Genomic DNA, 17,529 nt, shown 5'->3' with positions numbered 1-17,529 from the left:
CTCAACATGACCAAAACAGAACTTAATCACTCCCAACAAAAGCAGACTTCTGTAATATCCCCTAATTTCACTTTCATCTCTTCCCTCAAATCCAGTCTACACGCAGGAGCCAGAGGAATCCTTTAAAATAAAAATCAGAAGCCGGGCTCGGTGGCTCAGCCTGTAATCCCACGCTTTGGGAGCCCGAGGGTTCGAGACCCGCCCGGGCAATTTGGGGAGCCCTCATCTCTACAGTAAATCAAAAAATTAGCCGGGCGTGGTAGCGCGCGCCTGTAGTTCCAGCTCCTTGGAAGGCTGAGGCGGAAGGATGGCCGGAGCCCAGCGGGGTCGAGGCTGCGGTGGCTGGGAGCGGCCACTGCACTCCAGTCTGGGCGACAGAGTGAGACTCCAACTCAAAAAAATAATAAATAAATAGATAAATAAAAAGCAGATCTATCACTTCCTGGATTAAAACTAACCGCTACCTTCCCTTTTCTCTTAGGACAAAATACAAACCCCCAAACCATGGCCTAAAAAGGCCACCAAATCTGGTCCTATCTATATCTCCGACGTCATCTCCTAACTGTCTTTTTAAAAGACACTTTAGATACACTGGACTTCTTAATGTTCTTTAAACAGGCGTTCCCATTTTAGAATCTTTGCGTTGTTCTTTCGACCTATCAAGCATACACAAGAAATAGTGTAATGTCTAAAGTTCCCCGTATATTTTAGGAAACAATAATCTGGCCCCAACCCACATTTCCAACCTCATCTCTCCTGTCCTATTCCTATTTACATTCTCACCACACAGTACATCGTTTATATATTAAGGATCAAAAAGCTACAAGTCTGTTTTTCACATCAGTGAAAATCTCACTTTTTTAAAATGCGATAGTACCTAGTTATAGAAAAAGACTCAGTAAAACAGCAGCCAAACGTCTTGCACTCACATCGCAGTGCAGAGTTGTGGAAAGGAGGCCAATCTGCAGCCCCGGGCTTTAATTTGCCAAAACGCCTGAAGCCCGGGCTTCCGCGCCTGCCCACGACGTTTCTTGAATTTGACAAACTACCAACAAGCGATGTTTCCTGATGAAAGAAGACGATCATAACCGCCGAGGAACGGCGTCACCGGAAGAGCGTTTTGCCCAGATGCCCGCCAAGTCCAGGGAACGAGAGAGCGGAGACAGCGCCAGCTGCGACCATAAACTTGAAGCACAGGCCGCACAGCGGCGTTCAAACCTCCCCGCGCCCTCGGGAAGCGTCCTTACAATGGAAACCGGAAGTCCCGCCCCTCCGCTCCTGGGGCCACGCCCCACTGCTCGCTCGGCGAAGGGCGGGACAGGAAGCGAGAGAAGGGAAGGTGGTGGTTCTCAGCGAATGGGGTCGGCATCCCTTTGGTCCTTACTTCCGGTTCCTCTCACAGAAGGGGTCCTTTAATAAAGGCTGATGGAGGTTAACCTCCCGAACGGTTCATCCAGGAGCTAACTATATGGTGGATTTTAGTGGAGTGATGCTTAAATAATCTATAAACAACAATTATACTTCATAAAGGTGTTAAAAAAATTTGGCCAAAGATGGAGACCTCTTCCTATTTTGGTATCAGATTAGTTCTTCTAACTATGTATCTGCACATTTATTTTTCTAAAATTCCAAGTGCACCTCTGCTATATTTAGTTATTGCCCTTAAACAAGTATTTATGGGGCACTTACCAGGTGCATGGGCATGGTGGGGATAAAGCAGGGGAAGTAAGCTTCCAGTTCCTTGGGGGTGAGGGTGAGGCTAGAGATTAACTGGAAAGAAAGATTAAACAATCATTTGATTACAGTTGTGTTTCTAAGATAAAAATAGAGGTATGTGAGGGCATTTACAGGAATACCTTGTTTTATTGTGCATTATATTGCACTTTGCAGATACTGAGTTTACTGCAAATTGAAACTTTGTAGCAACCCTGCCTTGAGCAAGTATATGGGCATCATTTTTTCAACAGCATGTGCTCACTTTGTGTCTCTATATCACATTTTGGTAATTCTGACAATATTCCAAACTTTTTCATTAATATAATTTTTATGGTGATCTATGATCAGTGATCTTTGATGTTACCATTGTGATTGTTTGGGGGCAACACAGACCACACTCATATAAAATGATGAATAGAGAAATATTGTGTGTGTGTCTGACTGCTTCACTGACCAGCTATTACTGTCCCTCTCCTTTGGCTTCCTTATTCCCTGAGACAAAGCAATATTAAAATTAGGCCAACTAGTAACCCTGCAGTGGCATCTAAGTGTTCAAGTGAAAGGAAAAGTCACACATAAACCACTTAAGTCAAAAGCTAAAAATGATTATGCTTTTGAGGAAGGCATGTTGAAAGACAACACAGGTCGAAAGCTGGGACTCTTGTGCCAAACAGTTATTCAAGTTGTGAATGCAGAAGAAAAATTATTGAAAAAAAAATTTAAAATGCCACTCCAGTAAGCACACAATTGTTAAGAAAGCAAAAAGCCTTATTGCTGATTTAGAGAAAGTTTGAATCTTCTAGAGAGAAGATCAAACCAGCCACAACATTTCCTTAAACCAAAGCCCAATCCAGAGTAAGGCCTAACTGTCTTCAATTCTGTGAAAGCTAAGAGAGACGAGGAAACTGCAGAAAAAAGTTAGAGGCTTGCAGAGGTCAGCTAATGATGCTTAAGGAAAGAAGTCTTCTCCATGACATCAAAGCGCAAAGTAAAGCAAGTGGTGATGTGGAAGCTGCAGCAAGTCATCCAGAAGATCTAGTTAAGATCATTGATGAAAGTGTCTACACTAAACAACAGAGTTTCAGTGTAGATGCAACAGCCTTTTATTGAAAGAAGATGTCAGGCCGGGCATGTGGTTCAAGCCTGTAATTCCAGCACTTTGGGAAGCTGAGGCAAGAGGATTGCCTCGGTTCAAGGGTTCGAGACCAGCCTGGGCAACTTGGTGAGACGTCATCTCTGCAATAAATCCAAAAATTAGCTGGGTGTGGTGGCACGTGCCTGTAGTTCCAGTTACTTGGAAGGCTAAAGTGGAAGGCTCACCTAACCCCAGCAGGTTGAGGCTGCGATGACCATGAGTGTGCCACCGCACTCCAGCCTGGAAGGCAGAGTGAGACTTCAACTCAGAGAGAGAGAGAGAGAGAGAGAGAGAGAGAGAGAGAGAGAGAGAGAGAGAGAGATATGCCACTTAGGACTTTTATCACTAGAAAGAAGTCAGTGCCAGGCTTCAAAGCTTCATAGGACGGTCTGACTCTTGTGACAGGCTATTACAACTGGTGATTTTAAATCAAAGCCAATGCTTATTTACCATTCTGAAAATCCTAGGGCCCTTAAGGATTATGCTAAATCTGTTCTAGAAATGGAATAACAAAACTGGATGACAGCAATCTGTTTACATGGTTAATTGAATATTTTAAGCCTACTCTTGAGACTTACTGCACAGAAAAAAAAGATTACTTTCAAAATATTCTGCTTATTGACAAAGCACCTAGTCACCCAATAATTCTGATGAAGATGTACAGAATATTATTAATGTTTTCATGCCTGTTAACACAACAGCTATTCTGAAGCCTATGGGTCAATTTTTAACATAAAAAATTACATTTTGTAAGGCTGCCATAAATAGTGATTCCTCTGATGGACCTGGACAAAAAAATTACAAACCTTCTGAAAAGGATTCACCATTCTAGATGCTATTAAGAACATTTGTGATTCATGGGAGGTCAAATATCAACATTAACAGGTGTTTGGAAGAATTTGATTCCAACCCTCAATGATCACTTTGAGGGGTTCTAGTTTTCAGTGAAGAAAGTTATTGAAGATGTGGTGGAAATAGTGAGATAACTAGAACCAGAAATGGAAGCTGAAGATGTGAGTGAATTGCTCAATCTCCTGATAAAACTTGAATGAATGAGGAGTTGCTTCCTATGGGTGAGCAAAGAAAGTGGTTTCTTGCCAGGCACGGTGGCTCACCCCTATAATCCAAGCAATTTGGGAGACAGAGGCAAGAGGATTGCCTGAGGCCAAGGGTTCGTGACTAGCCTGGGCAACTTGGTGAACCCTCATCTCTACAAAAAAAAAAAAAAAGCTGGGCATGGTAGCAAGTACCTGTAGTTCCAGCTACTTGGAAGGCTGAGGTAGAAGGATCACTTGAGCTCAGGAGGTTGAGGCATTTTACTGTGGGTAAAATGCAATTACACAGCATTCCATGCTACAGAGAAATCTTTTGTGAAAGAAAGAGTCAATCGATGTGGCAGACATCATTGTTGTCTTATATTAGGAAGTTGCCAAAGTCACCCAACCTTTAGCAACCACTACCTCATCAGTCAGCAGCTGTCAACATCGATGCAAGACCTTTCACCAGCAGAAGGTTACAACTCATTGAAGACGCAAATGATCATGAGCATTTTTTAGTAATAAAGCTTTTTTTTGTTTGTTTTTTGTTTTTGTTTGAATTGGAGTCTCACTCTGTCACCCAGGCTGGAGTGCTGTGGCACACTCACGGCCACCCCAGCATTGACCTGCTGGGCTCCGGCGATGTTTCAGCCTCAGCCTTCCAAGGAGCCGGAACTATAGGCACATACTACCACGCCCAGCTAATTTTTTATTTATTGTAGAGATGTGGTCTTGCCAATTTACCCAGGCTGGTCTTGAATACGTGGGCTCAGGCAATCCACTCGCCTCGGCCTCCCCAAGTGCTGGGATTACAGGCTGAGCCACCGAGCCCAGCTGTTTTTGATTTCTTTTTTGAGTTGGAGCCTCACTCCATCACCCAGGCTGGAGTGCAGTGTGCTCACAGCCACCCCAGCATCGACCTGCTGGGCTCAGGCATTCTTCTGCCTCAGCCTTCCAAGTAGCCGGAACTACAGGCACGCACTACCACGCCCGACTAAGTTTTTGATTTATTGTAGAGACGAAGTCTCACAGAGTTGCCCAGGCTGGTCTCTAACCCGTGGGCTCAGTCAATCCTCTCACCTCAGCCTCCCAAAGTAATACAATGTTTTTAATCAAGGTATGTACATTTTGTTTTGAGTCCGAGTCTCACTGTCACCCAGGCTGGAGTGCAGTGGCATGCTCACGGCCACCACGGTCTCAACCTGCTGGGCTCAGGCAATCATTCTGACTCAGTCTTCTAAGTAGCTGGAGTCACAGGTGCACACCACCACATCCAGCTAATTTTATGATTTATTGTAGAGACGAGGTCTCACCAAGTTGCCCAGGCTATCCTCTCGCCTCTGCATCCCAAAGTGCTGGGATTACAGGTGTGAGCCACCATTCCTGGCCTACACTTTTAAAATATAATGCTGTTGCACACTTAATAGACTACAGTGTAGTTAAACATAAATGTTATATGCACTAGGAAACAAAAAACAAATCCCAACTCACTTTATTATGTTTGTGTTACTGTGGTGTTTTAGAACTGAACCCACAATATCTCCAAGGTATATCTGTAGTGAGCAGATTTAACCTTGGCTGAGAAAATATTTCCACTGAAGTCTGAAGTTTAAGTACACATTAGTCAGGCAAAGTAGGCAAAATCTCTTCAAGCAGAGATTAAGGTGCTTCCCCTGAGGTCCAAGGAAACTATCTTTTCCCTAAGGGCTGAAAGCAAGCAAGTGTGGTTTAAGGATGGTTAGGGAGGAAAGAGAGGCCAGAAGGGGAGAGAAGCCTGAAGTGGGGTATAGAGATAGGTAGGCCGATTACAGATCATTATGGATTTCTGGACTTCTAAAGACATATTTTCTGATACCAAAATAGAAAGAGGTCTCTATTTTTGGCCAAGTTTTTTTTTTTTTTAAACACCTTTATTGAGATATAACTGTTTATTACAGGGTCTTTAAACAAAGGTGGCAGCACCAAGGGATGGAGAGCAATCTAACATCCTAAATTGACTTCCATTTAAAAAAGGCTAATATGCAAATTGATCTGTCTTACATGAAGCATAAAGGCATTCTAAGACAACTATGTTTTCAATGATCTCTTAGATCGGTTTGCATTATACAGTACTGAGGTCCTGTCCCACCCCTATCTTCCTCCTCCAATATCTAAGAACCTCCCATCTAGATATTTGTGTACTACAGAGTGGGTTGTGATACTATTTGTACTTTAGAAAGATTCATGGAACTGCTGAGTGGAGAATGGATTTTAGATGTAAGAGCTGATGTGGAGAGCTCAATAGGCTTTTTTAAAAAAGTAACAGAAGGTCGGGTGCGGTGGCTCACGTCTGTAATCCAGCACTTTGAGAGGCTGAGGCGGGAGAATTGCTGGAGCCCAGGAGTTCGAGACCAGCATTGGCAACATAGCAAGACCTCATCTTTAAAAAAAATTTAAAAATTAGTTGGGTGTGGTGGCACACATCTGTAGTCCCAATTACTCAGGAGGGTGAGGCAGAAGGATCACTGATCCAGGAGGTAGAGGTGGCAGTGAGCCGTGATCCTGCCACTGCACTCCAGCCCGGGTGACAGAGTGAGATTATGACTCAAAAAAAAAAAAAAAAAGAGAGCGAGAGAGACAATAACAGTTTGGACTCAGGACCTGGGCAGTGAAGATAGAGAGCATAGCTCTAAGAAATATTTAGGAGATTGACTCTATTCTTGGTGATGACTGGACCTGAGGGCTGAGGGAGAGATAGGAGTCAAAAGCATCAATGAAAGAGGAATGTATGAGGAAGAGCAAATTTAGGGGTAGCATGATTTAAATTTTGTAAATCTATCTGGTAGGAATGCAAGTTAGGAAAGGTCTGCAATCAGGAGACAAAAAACAATTTGAATGTCACTGGCTGATAGTTGCTAACTGAAGCTACAGAAGATGAAACAGTCAAAAAATATTGGGACATGAGAAAAGAATGCTTAAAACTGAATTTTTTAATTTTCTAAAATTTTATTTTTGTAGAGATGTCTAGTTATATTGCCCAGGGTAGTCTCAAACCCTTGGCCTCAAGTGATTCTTCTGCCTTGGCCTCCCAAAGTGCTGGGATCACAGGCATGAATCACTGCGCCCAGAGGAGCTAAACTTTGAAGAACACGAATGTGTACAGATGAGGTAAAGAAGAGAAGCCCACGAAAGCATTGAAGAGGGACAGCATAAAGAGAGAAAGCATGTTGTGCCCTAGATGCCTAGAGGTTTTCCATTTTAGTGTCACTTGACAATGTTGCATATTGCCAGTGGACAAGCTAAAAAGAATGAAGCTCTCCTGGATTTAATGACACTGGTGACTCTAGTGAGGACCACTGCAGAAGAAAATGGAGTACGGAAAACATGGGACATCACTCAAGAATTCTGTCTATGAAGCAGAGATAGACTGTGGTTGGAGAGATATGCAAGCCAGATTTCTTCTGATGAGAGGAATGTATGTTCAGCACCTCATGCACACAGCCTGATGTAGAAAGGTTAAAAAAAAAAAAAGACCAAGTAAACAATAGAGTTCATGAGAGAGGAGATCAGATGGATTCCTGCACATGTTGAATAAATGGGCTTTAGCAGGTGAAGGGATTTTTTCCTGTACAGGAAGAAGAGGGATGATGTATGTAGAAGCATTTATGTACGTTTGTGTTGTGGTTCTCCCCCATCGCCACTGTGAAGCAAGCAATCAGGAATTGAGGAGCTGTTAGAGTGAAAAGGGTCTGAAATAGAGGGATTGATGACAGTAAAATGGTTGGCAGTGCTGATAGCCTAATTGATGGTGGTGATCATGAATTTACAGTTGAACAAACCTACCAGAAACATGACCTCCAGTTGCAAAGATGCAGCAGTGTTAGGTTCATCCTTGGTTGGGCTGACACAATAGGACAGAAACATACAAGAGCTTACTTACGTCTGCTGAAGTCTAGTTAACCAAAAACCACCAGGCTCAAGACTCTTCTGACAAAATTTGATTAGCAAGCAAGGGAACCTGAAAAACTGAAGATGGTGCACTCTACAGGGGGGGTGGAGGGCACCATCTTTGGTAAGGTTTAGGTTCCTGCTGAAGGATTTTCAATAAGTTCTAAGTGAAGGGAGATCAGTTCTGGGTTGGATGCTGCTCCTGCAGTGAGAAGTGGAAAGGGATTGGTGCCTTCGTGAGGCAAGGGCTGTTTAGCAACTGAATATGTCTGAGGATATCACAGGTAACAAAGCAGTGGTTACACAAGAAGGGAATTATGACAGCATTTTACAACTGCTGCAGGACCTTGGGAAAAACACCGTTTCCTGCTCCCTATGCAGTTGGCTTTGTCTGTCCTCCCAATCTAATGGTAGAACTGCTTTTTTTTTCAGTTTGAGCCAACTTTCAGTTCTAGACAGTTTTTACTTTCATACCAAACATCATCCTCTCTCAAAAAAGGACGGATTTTTCTTCCCCTAAAGTACACTTAATCCATACTCATATGAACTACCTAAGGATTTAATAAAGTACCTAATTACATAATTACCCTTGCTTTCTGACAAGTCAGCCTAGAATGAGCTTCCAGTGTCTCAACCCTCAAATTCCATCTTAGGTTCTAACACCCTCTTAATGATACACCCCACAGTTCTCCCATGGTGCTTTCTCCCTCACTGAACAATAAACCCAGTATGTTCAGACACAGATGTGTTCCTGATTGTCTTTGGCTGGAGGGCACTGACAATATACAGAGGATCAGATGACACAACTGACCTTTATTTGTTTTGTTGCCAGAACACAAGACTATGACCTCTGTATCCTTGCTCACTAGAAACTAAATCTTTACTAAAGACTTACTGGCATGTTTCTGTTAAAGACATGGTAATCTTGGCTGGGCGTGGTGGCTCATGCCTATAATCCCAGCACTTGGGGAGGCGGAGGTGAGAGGATTGCCTGAACTCACAGGTTCAAGACCAGCCTCGGAAACTTTGCGAGACCTTATCTCTACAATAAGTCAAAAAATAAGTAGTTCCAACTACTTAGAAGGCTGAGGCGGAAGGATCACCTGTGAGCCCAGGAAGTCGAGGCTGCGGTAGCTGTGAGCATGCCACTGCACTCCAGCCTGGGTGACAGAGATTTCAACTCAAAAAAAAAAAAAAAGACAGTAATCTTAAAGACCAACCATTGTGGTGCAGGGCCAACTCTTCATTATGTAGTGGTGCAGTTTTAAAACATGTCTATATGCTCCTTGATGGATTCCAATCGGATATGGCCTTAGCGACTCCCTTAGGACAAGAGAATATAGTATAAGTAATGCTGCATATCTTCCCAATATAGCTTCTACCTGGGTCTTTTGGAATGGCCTTCTCAGAACGTGGCTGACATGCTGTGAGAAGTCCAAGCCACGTGGACAAGTCAAGTGTGGATAGTTCTAGTCAACAATTTGAATTTAATCCTGGCTTCAAGTTATCTCAGTCCAGTCACAAGCTGATGACTCCGAATGATTACAGCCTCCAGTTGTCTGAGCTATCCCCAGTCCTTAGTTTTCCCAGGCTAGGCCTCTGACATTACAGAATGAAGAAGAGCCATCCCCGCTGTACCCTGTCCAAGTTCCTGAACCATGAACATAATAAATAGTTGCTTTAAGATGCTAAGTGTGGGTGGTATCTTAAAGCAGCAATAATATTGAGAACAGATACTCATCCTGCTGGTAGCTACTGTGAGTACAGCAGCAGTGGACAAATACTAGATGGTTATTCATAGAGTAGTTGCTAGAAGTTTCAAGTATATGCAGTAAGTATTCCTTGTCCCTGGTCTAATGTACAGCTCCTTCCCTACATCTTCTCCCCCTCTGGTATTTACAGTAAGCACTATCTTTAGAGTTATGGCAACAGCTACCATATTACAGGAGTCATATTACAATTTCCAAAACCCCAATTATACACATACTTCTCCTTATAATGAGGAATATTAAAGTTTTAGTCTTTTATATTTGCCAGTTTTTCAGGTAGACTTATTTAGACGCTGAATAGAATATCTTCTATTCTAATATGATTTATTTGATTTCAAGACTTTCAGTAAATTTATTGTCATAGAAACAAGTTCAACAGTAAATTCTTTAAAATACCAGAATGCCACTTCAAAAACTTAAGAGAAAGCAGAACTAGAGGAAACAGAACTATTTAAGTTTTATTTTCAAAGTCTAATTTTAATTCAGACTGAACAAACAAGCAGAAAAGTGAGAAAGCTAACTGTATTAGCAGACACAGATGTACCAAATGTAAAACAGTGGGTTATTAACAGAACTATTTACATGCATATTTACAAGCAATCCTTTTGTACATAAGTTTTATTTTTTAGTTAGTTGGAAAAAGATTTTTACATTAGGTAAAAATACTACTTAAATAGGGCTGAGGTGGTACCACATTATAATAAAAGTATTAGAAAAGTGATCCTCAAGGTATATCAATTATAAAGCAGATGAAATTTGAATGGCAAATATCTAGTAAAATTCTCTAGTAAAAAAGTCAATGCAACCCATGCTACAAAATAAAAGTGAGAAAGCCATGTAAATAAACCAGACTAATGTTCTAGGCCTTAGGGTAATGAAGTCAGTCAGGTGAAAAAAATAAAAATTCTAGAATTGGAATAAATCTTCAGTGAAGAATCTTGGTTATTTAGCTGAGAGTTCACTAAGTCTTTTAATTTTTTTTAAATGACATTTTAAAAGCCCTTGGTATCAAATAGCATCTGCCTATGTAAATCAGTTGTTAATGATATATTCCAAGACTTTTAGTGCTAAAGATCTTTATAGTTGATTCATATTTGAAATTCAATTCACTGAGATACTAAATGTCAAACTAAAATGAAAGCTATAATACTTCTATCTAAAGAAGGATGCTACATTTTTGCAGTAATATGTATTTTCGGACTAAGACTTTCCCTCCCCTCAAGAAAAGTAGAATTTAAAGGATAAGCATCTAACCAGCTAGCAAAATTTTCAACGTTTCATTTATTTCAAAAATTGATTTTATTGCAGCCAAAACAGTGGAGTTAACTGTACATAATAAACTATTATATATATATACACATTTTAAGTTATAGGGAATAAAGTTTATTTTGGCAGATAGTGTTAAAACAAAATTAAAGTTGCATACATTAGTAACATAACTCAACATCCTTAATTTGGTATAAGTGTGACACATTTTCTTGCTTTCTTGTGTTCTGCTAAATCACCATACCTAAACTGCTTTATAAAACTGATATTCTGAAATTTAACTTTACTGTTTTCGCTTACGCTCTGATTCCAAACAAAACTTTTCATAAGCTTCTTCTATCTCTGGGTCCATCTCATCATCAATATCATCCAAGTATCTGTTAAAAAAAAAAAGGAGAAATAATTCTTAAGTTTAATGTTTTTCAATTAATAAAAAGTCTAAGATGCCAAGCCATGAAAAAGGAATGCAACATAACTTTCCTAGACTGATTTACAATATAAGCCTAACTTTAGAATTATATAAATGGCAGTTTTCAAACAATCAAATGCTTAATTTATTGAAATTTTACATATTTTCTAGTCCCTTGCATCTGATGTTAAGATTCTGCTATATTTTTAGACATATGTTAAATTCTGTAACCTAAAAGTTAAATCAAAGGCTTGATATATAAACTTGGGGCTCTAGATGGGTATAATGAATTTACCTTATCAATAAACAGTTACATTACAATTAGAACATAATTTCAAATATGCCATTAACCTCTAGTGATGCATTAGTATTTGATGTCTACTAACAACACAAAGTTTTAATTCTGCTATTATTCCTGCAAGGCTATTGCTGCAGTGACAATTTAATTACATTCCTATTTATTTGGACTTTTGTAACAGGACGCTGCTTTTGAGATCATCTCTTCTAGATTTTTTTCCCCCCAACTACTAGGCAGTTTAAAAGATAAAAAGCACCAGGAGCAGTGGCTCAAGCCTGTAATTCCAGCACTTTGGAAGGCTGAGATGAAAGGATTACCTGAGCCCAGGGGTTTGAGACCAGCCTCGGCAACTTGGCAAGACCTCAACTCCACAATAAATCAAAAAATTAGCTGGGCATGGAAGCGCACACCTGTAGTTCCAGCTACTTGGAAGGCTGAGGCAGAAGGATTGCCTGAGCCCAGCAGGTCGAGGCTGTGGCGGCCGTGAGCGTGCCACCTCAAAAAAAAAAAAAGCAAGGCTTTCCAAATTTAATTATGGAGGAAAATTTTAGCATGCCAATTAATTATTTAAACTACATATTCTTATTGAATTCCCATAGCCATCTTAAAGATAGGTACTACTGTCACCTTCATTTTGGAGATGAAAAAAAGAGACCCTGGAAGGTTAAATGTAAAATTTTAAGTTATGTGGTAGGGCCAGAATTTGTCTGATTCTAGATCTTTTTTTTCTACATTTTTTCTCAACAAACATGATGCTGTCTCCATACCCCCACCTCCCTAGCCCTCAATAATCTCTTCCAACGATAAATATGAAAAAACTGCCTCATCAATCCTATCAACTGTTGATGGGTCTTTTCTGTTTCTTGTCAATTTCCGTACAAGGCCATATGTTGAAACCGCCATAAGCTTATTAGGGCGAGAGAATACAAAATATGATGTTTACCAAACAAAACATGAGAAGATACCCTGAAGCTCAATGCCAAGAACCACTTTAATGTCCAGTGGTACATCCAAGCAGGTCTGACCCTTTCTAGTTGTGCCTGGGTCCTTATGTCCCTGTTTTGTTTTGTTTTCCCCTAATTAACTAGCATGTAAATGTATGACATTATATTTCTAGATTTCAAACTGATCCCAAATTAAAATGTCACTAGAATAAAGGTGGTTTACTTTTTTAAACCTGCAACATACGACACAGGATATAAAAGAAATTTAAGTCACAGATGTATTTATTCCCTTTCTCCTAATTAAGAAAATAACCTAAGTTGCCTACCTCAAAACATGCAAGTTGTTAACAGAGCTGAAACTAAACTTCACAAGTTACTAGTCTTTTGGTAAGAAAATGTACAATCTGATAGTAAATGAGTAATATGTTAAAGGTGTCTCTCTTTTTTTTTTTTAAAGACATGGAGGCGGGCCGGGGTCAGTGGCTCAGTCTGTAATCCCAGCACTTTGGGAGGCTGAGGATTGCCTGAGCCCATGGGTTCGAGATCAGCCCGGAAAACTTGGCGAGACCTCGTCTCTACAATAAATCAAAAATATTAGCTGGGCATGGTAGCATGCACCTATAGTTCCAGCTACTTGGAAGACTGAGGTAGAAGGATTGCCTGAGCTCAGCAGGTCAACACTATGGTGCCTGTGACCATGCATGCTACCGCACTCCAGCCAGGGCAACAGAGTGAGACTACAACTCAAAAAAAAAAAAAAGAGATGGAGGGAATCTTGCTCTGTCATACAGGTTAGAGTGCAGGGACACTATCATAGATCACTGAAATCTCAAATTCCTGGGTGCAAGTAATCCTCTTTCCCCAGCCTCTCAAGTAGTTGGGACATGTGCCACCACACCCAGCTAATTTTTTAAATAATGCTGTGTAGAGATGGGGGTCTCCTTGTGTTGCTGACTGGCTTCGAAAACTGGTCTCAAGTCATCCTCCCCTTCCGCCTCAGACTCCCAAAGTGCTGGGATTACTGCTAACAACACAAAGTGTTATTCCTGCAGTGACAATTTAAAAGCATGTGTGAGCCACCATGCGTTGCCTAAGTGTCTTTAGTTACAAAGAGTGGCAGGTGAAAAAAGATGAGAACAGGACTAAAACTTACATCTTCCTACCAGTGCAAACATTTTTACACAACACTGTGTTTTCTTTATTCTTAGTTTATCCTTTAATGCCTAAGATTTGAGCCTTTTACTATGTGCCAGAAGGCTTTATGTATTCTCATTTAGATCTAAAAAAAAAGACTCAAGGAGGGGTACACTACAGTACTACTATTCCTATTTTATAGATGGAGAAACCAATTATCTTTAAGTATTAGAGCTTCTTTCTTATTTTAAAGACTAGGTATAATACAGAATCTTTTTTTTAAAAAATGCATCTATTTTTTTAAAAAGTTTGCTGAAGTATACTATTTTAACTGTCTCACTCTGTGAATACAATTTTCTGAAAAATCTTTAGTAAACAGTGCTAACATATACTAAATCACCATCAAATCAAAATACCATTCTTTCATGAGTCTTTTCCTAGTCTAATCTCCATCTATAAATTAGACACAAATTTAAGTTAGTAACTAAAGAAAACTTACGGATCACCAGCCCCTGATAAATCTGTTCCATTTTCTTCATAATCTGGAAAAAAGTCCTCTCTTTCAAGTAACTCTTGATATTTCTCTTGATAATCTATGAGACAACATAGGGAAAAAACTAAATGCTGGAAAAATAGCATATGATTACCAGTTACTCCTAAAAATTATTTTTTAATATGACTTCTCATTTAAGTTGGTCCAATGTATAAATAGTCATAAACTCCTAATTATGTAAAGAAATAGCTTGTATAAAACTTATTTTCTAGTTGGTATGCTTTTGCCCCTGGCATATAGTGCATGCCTATAGTTAATTATATATAACACTCTAAAGTTGGAAATCAAAGTCACTGTACATGATGCACAGGGTACATTGCCAGTATATGCTATTTATATTATCTATTGTTGCTTTCCATCAGAGAAAACATTAATTATGAGACTGTTGGGAAAGAACACTCCCTCCATACTCCTGCTTTTCATTCCATAAGGAAGGATTTTAATCAAATACTACTAATTTCCAGCTTCCTTAAAACTCCTCCACATGAAAGTAAAGTAAGTTATCTGGTAAAGTTAAGTAGGTAACAGTAATTGGTCCTTGTTCCTCAGGCAAGGTTAACATATCAAATGTTGACTTAGCCTGTAATCCCAGCACCTTGGGAGGCTGAGGCGAGTGGATTGCCTGAGCCCACAGGTTCGAGACCAGCCCGGGCAACTTGGCGAGACCTCGTCTCTACAATAAAAATAAAAAATGAGCCGGGCATGGTAGCGCATGCCTATAGTTCCGGCTACTTGGAAGGCTGAGGCGAAAGGATTGCAGGTCAAGCAGGTCAAGGCTGCGGTCGCCAGGAGCGTGCCACTGCACTTCAGTCTGGGCAACAGAGTAAGACTCCAACTCAAAAAAAAAAAATCAAATGTTATGCGCATAGGGGATAGGGAAGGCAGCTCCCTGGCAAATATTTCAGCTCTGCCAACTTTGCCTTCACTGGGTCTTTAAGGCAATGTACATGAAGTTATAGCTCTCAATCTGCCAACTGTCTTAAGCAGAATTACTGGATAACTTGTAAGATTAGTGTATCTGTATGGAGTCCTTACCGCTGAATAATAACATGAATCAGTGTATATTAAGACTAGTTAGTTACCTTAAAATCAGTTTCTTATGAACAACTCAAATTTTGAAAGGCTATTATGTTAGACTGAGTAAAGACCATGTTTTTCCCAAACCGTCAGTCTCTATAAAACTAATTTCAGCTTTAACAGTTGGTGATATTTTGATATTCAATTTTGACAATTTAGAGACAATTTAAAACATAAATTCTTCCTGCTACAAATGCTTGAGTACTAGATAAAACAGACACTCTTTCAAATGTATGGATGAGTTCACAAAAAATAAAAATCAAGTCATCAGATTACAAATAAAAAAGGAATTGAAAAGCATATATAAACTACTGCAGCTGCCTCACATGGGAGGTTGACAGAAAGTGTTGGTCTCAGTAACCAAGAGGTTTCGATTTTAAAACCAACAGGTCAAAAAAGTAAAACAGGAAGGGCCCAAGCAAAACAGGAAGACGGAATCTATGATCCATGCCTATTCTCACCCTGCACAAATTTGGAACTCTCAAAAGGCTGATATTGCAAGCAAAAGCTTAACCAGGAACAAACAAAAATACCTCAGTGGTGTGTTTATCTAAGAGAGATAGCAAGGATGCTTGGTTGTCTCTGGGTTTGGAGTGGGAACACCATACTCTGTAAAGACTGGTTCTACAGAGAATTTTTTAAAACAATGGTCCAGCACCTCAAATTCCTACAATCTACATAAAGAACTCCTATGATAAGGAAATAGAAACTTGTTACAAATCAGTCTTACTCCCTGTGACTCCTGGCAGAAGCAAATATAAAACCATTTTGGATAAAGGTTCCTAGAGTCCAAGCCACAAGGAGTTTTCATGAAGAAAAACATAGTTAAAGCACTATACTATTCATACAGGGCCATAATATACGTAATTTCAAAAGGTATAGGGGGAAAAAAGTGTGTGTGGAGTGAGAACAAATGATAAAGCAAATAACTGTTAACAAAAAGTACATCTGGGTAAAGACATATTCTTTGTACAATTTGTACTTTTGTGACTTCTGTAAGTTTGAAACCAGGCAACAACTTTCTTTGTGTGATGATCAGAAACAACAGGGTTAGAATTAAAAGATAAAACAAAAATATGAAGCAGAAGTAAGCATGTTCAGAATGATGAGGAAAAAAAAGAATTGGAAACTTTGAGAAAAGTTTTATTTGAAAACAGAAAGAAAACTCAGTTTTTTCCTGTAAATCTGTAAGATTTCAATTACATTGAAGTAAAGAAGATTAAAAAAAATCCAAAGTAGAAGCAAGAAATTGAAATCTGTCTACATTATTTTTTCTTTTTTTTTTTTTAAGTTGGGGTCTCACTCTGTCACCCAGACTGGAGTGCAGTGGCCGCTCCCGGCCACCGCATCCTTGCCTGCTGGGCTCCGGCGATCCTTCTGCCTCAGCCTTCCAAGTAGCCGGAATTACAGGCATGCGCTACCACGCCCAGCTGATTTTTTGATTTATTGTAGAGATGAGGTCTCGCTGCCCAGGCGGGTCTCGAACCCACGGGCTCAGGCAATCCACTCACATCAGCCTCCCAAAGGCACAGGATTACAGGCTGAGCCACCGAGCCCAGCTACATTACTTTTTTCCTTGAAAAGAAACTGAAAAACCAAAAGGAATTTCGATAAACAAAATGGCCAGTAGAAATAATTAAACAGCATAAACATATTAGACAAAAATGAACAAAATAAATCAAGGTAACTTTGAAGAGTAAGTGAAAAGGAAAGATTTATCTTAACATGCACAGCAAGATTCACAGTATGATAAGAATAATTAAAAGAGTATAGTAGACTCGGCGTTGGCCACTGCGCAGACCAGATTTCCCTCGCTCGAAAGCCTCTCTCTGCTCCCTCCGAGACCATGTCTGACAAACCCGATATGGCTGAGATCGAGAAATTCGATAAGTCGAAATTGAAGAAGACAGAAACGCAAGAGAAAAACCCACTGCCTTCCAAAGAAACGATCGAACAGGAGAAGCAAGCGGGCGAATCGTAATGAGGCCAGCGCCGCCAGTATGCACTGTACATTCCACAAGCATTGCCTTCTTATTTTACTTCTTTTAGCTGTTTAACTTTGTAAGATGCAAAGAGGTTGGATCAAGTTTAAATGACTGTGCTACCCCTTTTCACATCAAAGAACTACTGACAACGAAGGCCGCGCCTGCCTCTCCCATTTTCCGTCTGGCTGGCAGGGAAGGAAAAGAGCTTGCATGTTGGTGAAGGAAGAAGAGGGGTGGGACGACAGTGAAATCTAGAGTCAATCAAGTGGCCCAAGGTGT

At 40.2% G+C, this 17,529-nt stretch overlaps 2 protein-coding genes across 5 annotated transcripts in view; one reads left to right on the top strand and one right to left on the bottom strand.

The window, feature by feature from the left end:
* Positions 1–10,017: 10,017 nt before the first annotated feature.
* The window catches only part of PAIP1 (poly(A) binding protein interacting protein 1), a 37,302-nt gene continuing 29,790 nt past the window's right edge, over positions 10,018–17,529 (bottom strand). For 2 of the 3 annotated variants that reach the window (XM_008069599.2, XM_021718368.1), the window contains exons 10-11: positions 14,135–14,228; positions 10,021–11,227 (exon numbers count right to left, since the gene is read on the bottom strand). In XM_008069599.2, the coding sequence (XP_008067790.1) occupies positions 11,134–11,227; positions 14,135–14,228 (188 nt within the window). In that variant the 3' untranslated portion in view covers positions 10,021–11,133. Of the gene's footprint in view, positions 11,228–14,134; positions 14,229–17,529 lie in introns of all 3 variants that reach the window. The other variant, XM_008069600.1, reaches the window with a different exon arrangement.
* On the top strand, positions 14,406–17,343 carry LOC103272116 (thymosin beta-4). Of its 2 annotated transcripts, XM_021718369.1 has the most exons (2): positions 14,406–14,420; positions 17,109–17,343. In XM_021718369.1, exons 1-2 carry the CDS (start codon positions 14,406–14,408, stop codon positions 17,244–17,246), a joined length of 153 nt encoding a protein of 50 aa, XP_021574044.1. In that variant the 3' UTR covers positions 17,247–17,343. The 2 variants fall into 2 exon arrangements, with proteins under 2 accessions (XP_021574044.1, XP_008067789.1); XM_008069598.2 differs by lacking the exon at positions 14,406–14,420 and having other exon boundaries at positions 17,034–17,343.

This window comes from Carlito syrichta, unplaced genomic scaffold, assembly GCF_000164805.1.
Source record: "Carlito syrichta isolate Samal-C Ts95f unplaced genomic scaffold, Tarsius_syrichta-2.0.1 Scaffold312137, whole genome shotgun sequence".
NCBI lineage: Eukaryota > Metazoa > Chordata > Mammalia > Primates > Tarsiidae > Carlito > Carlito syrichta.
This window is presented reverse-complemented; position numbering and strand designations above follow the sequence as displayed.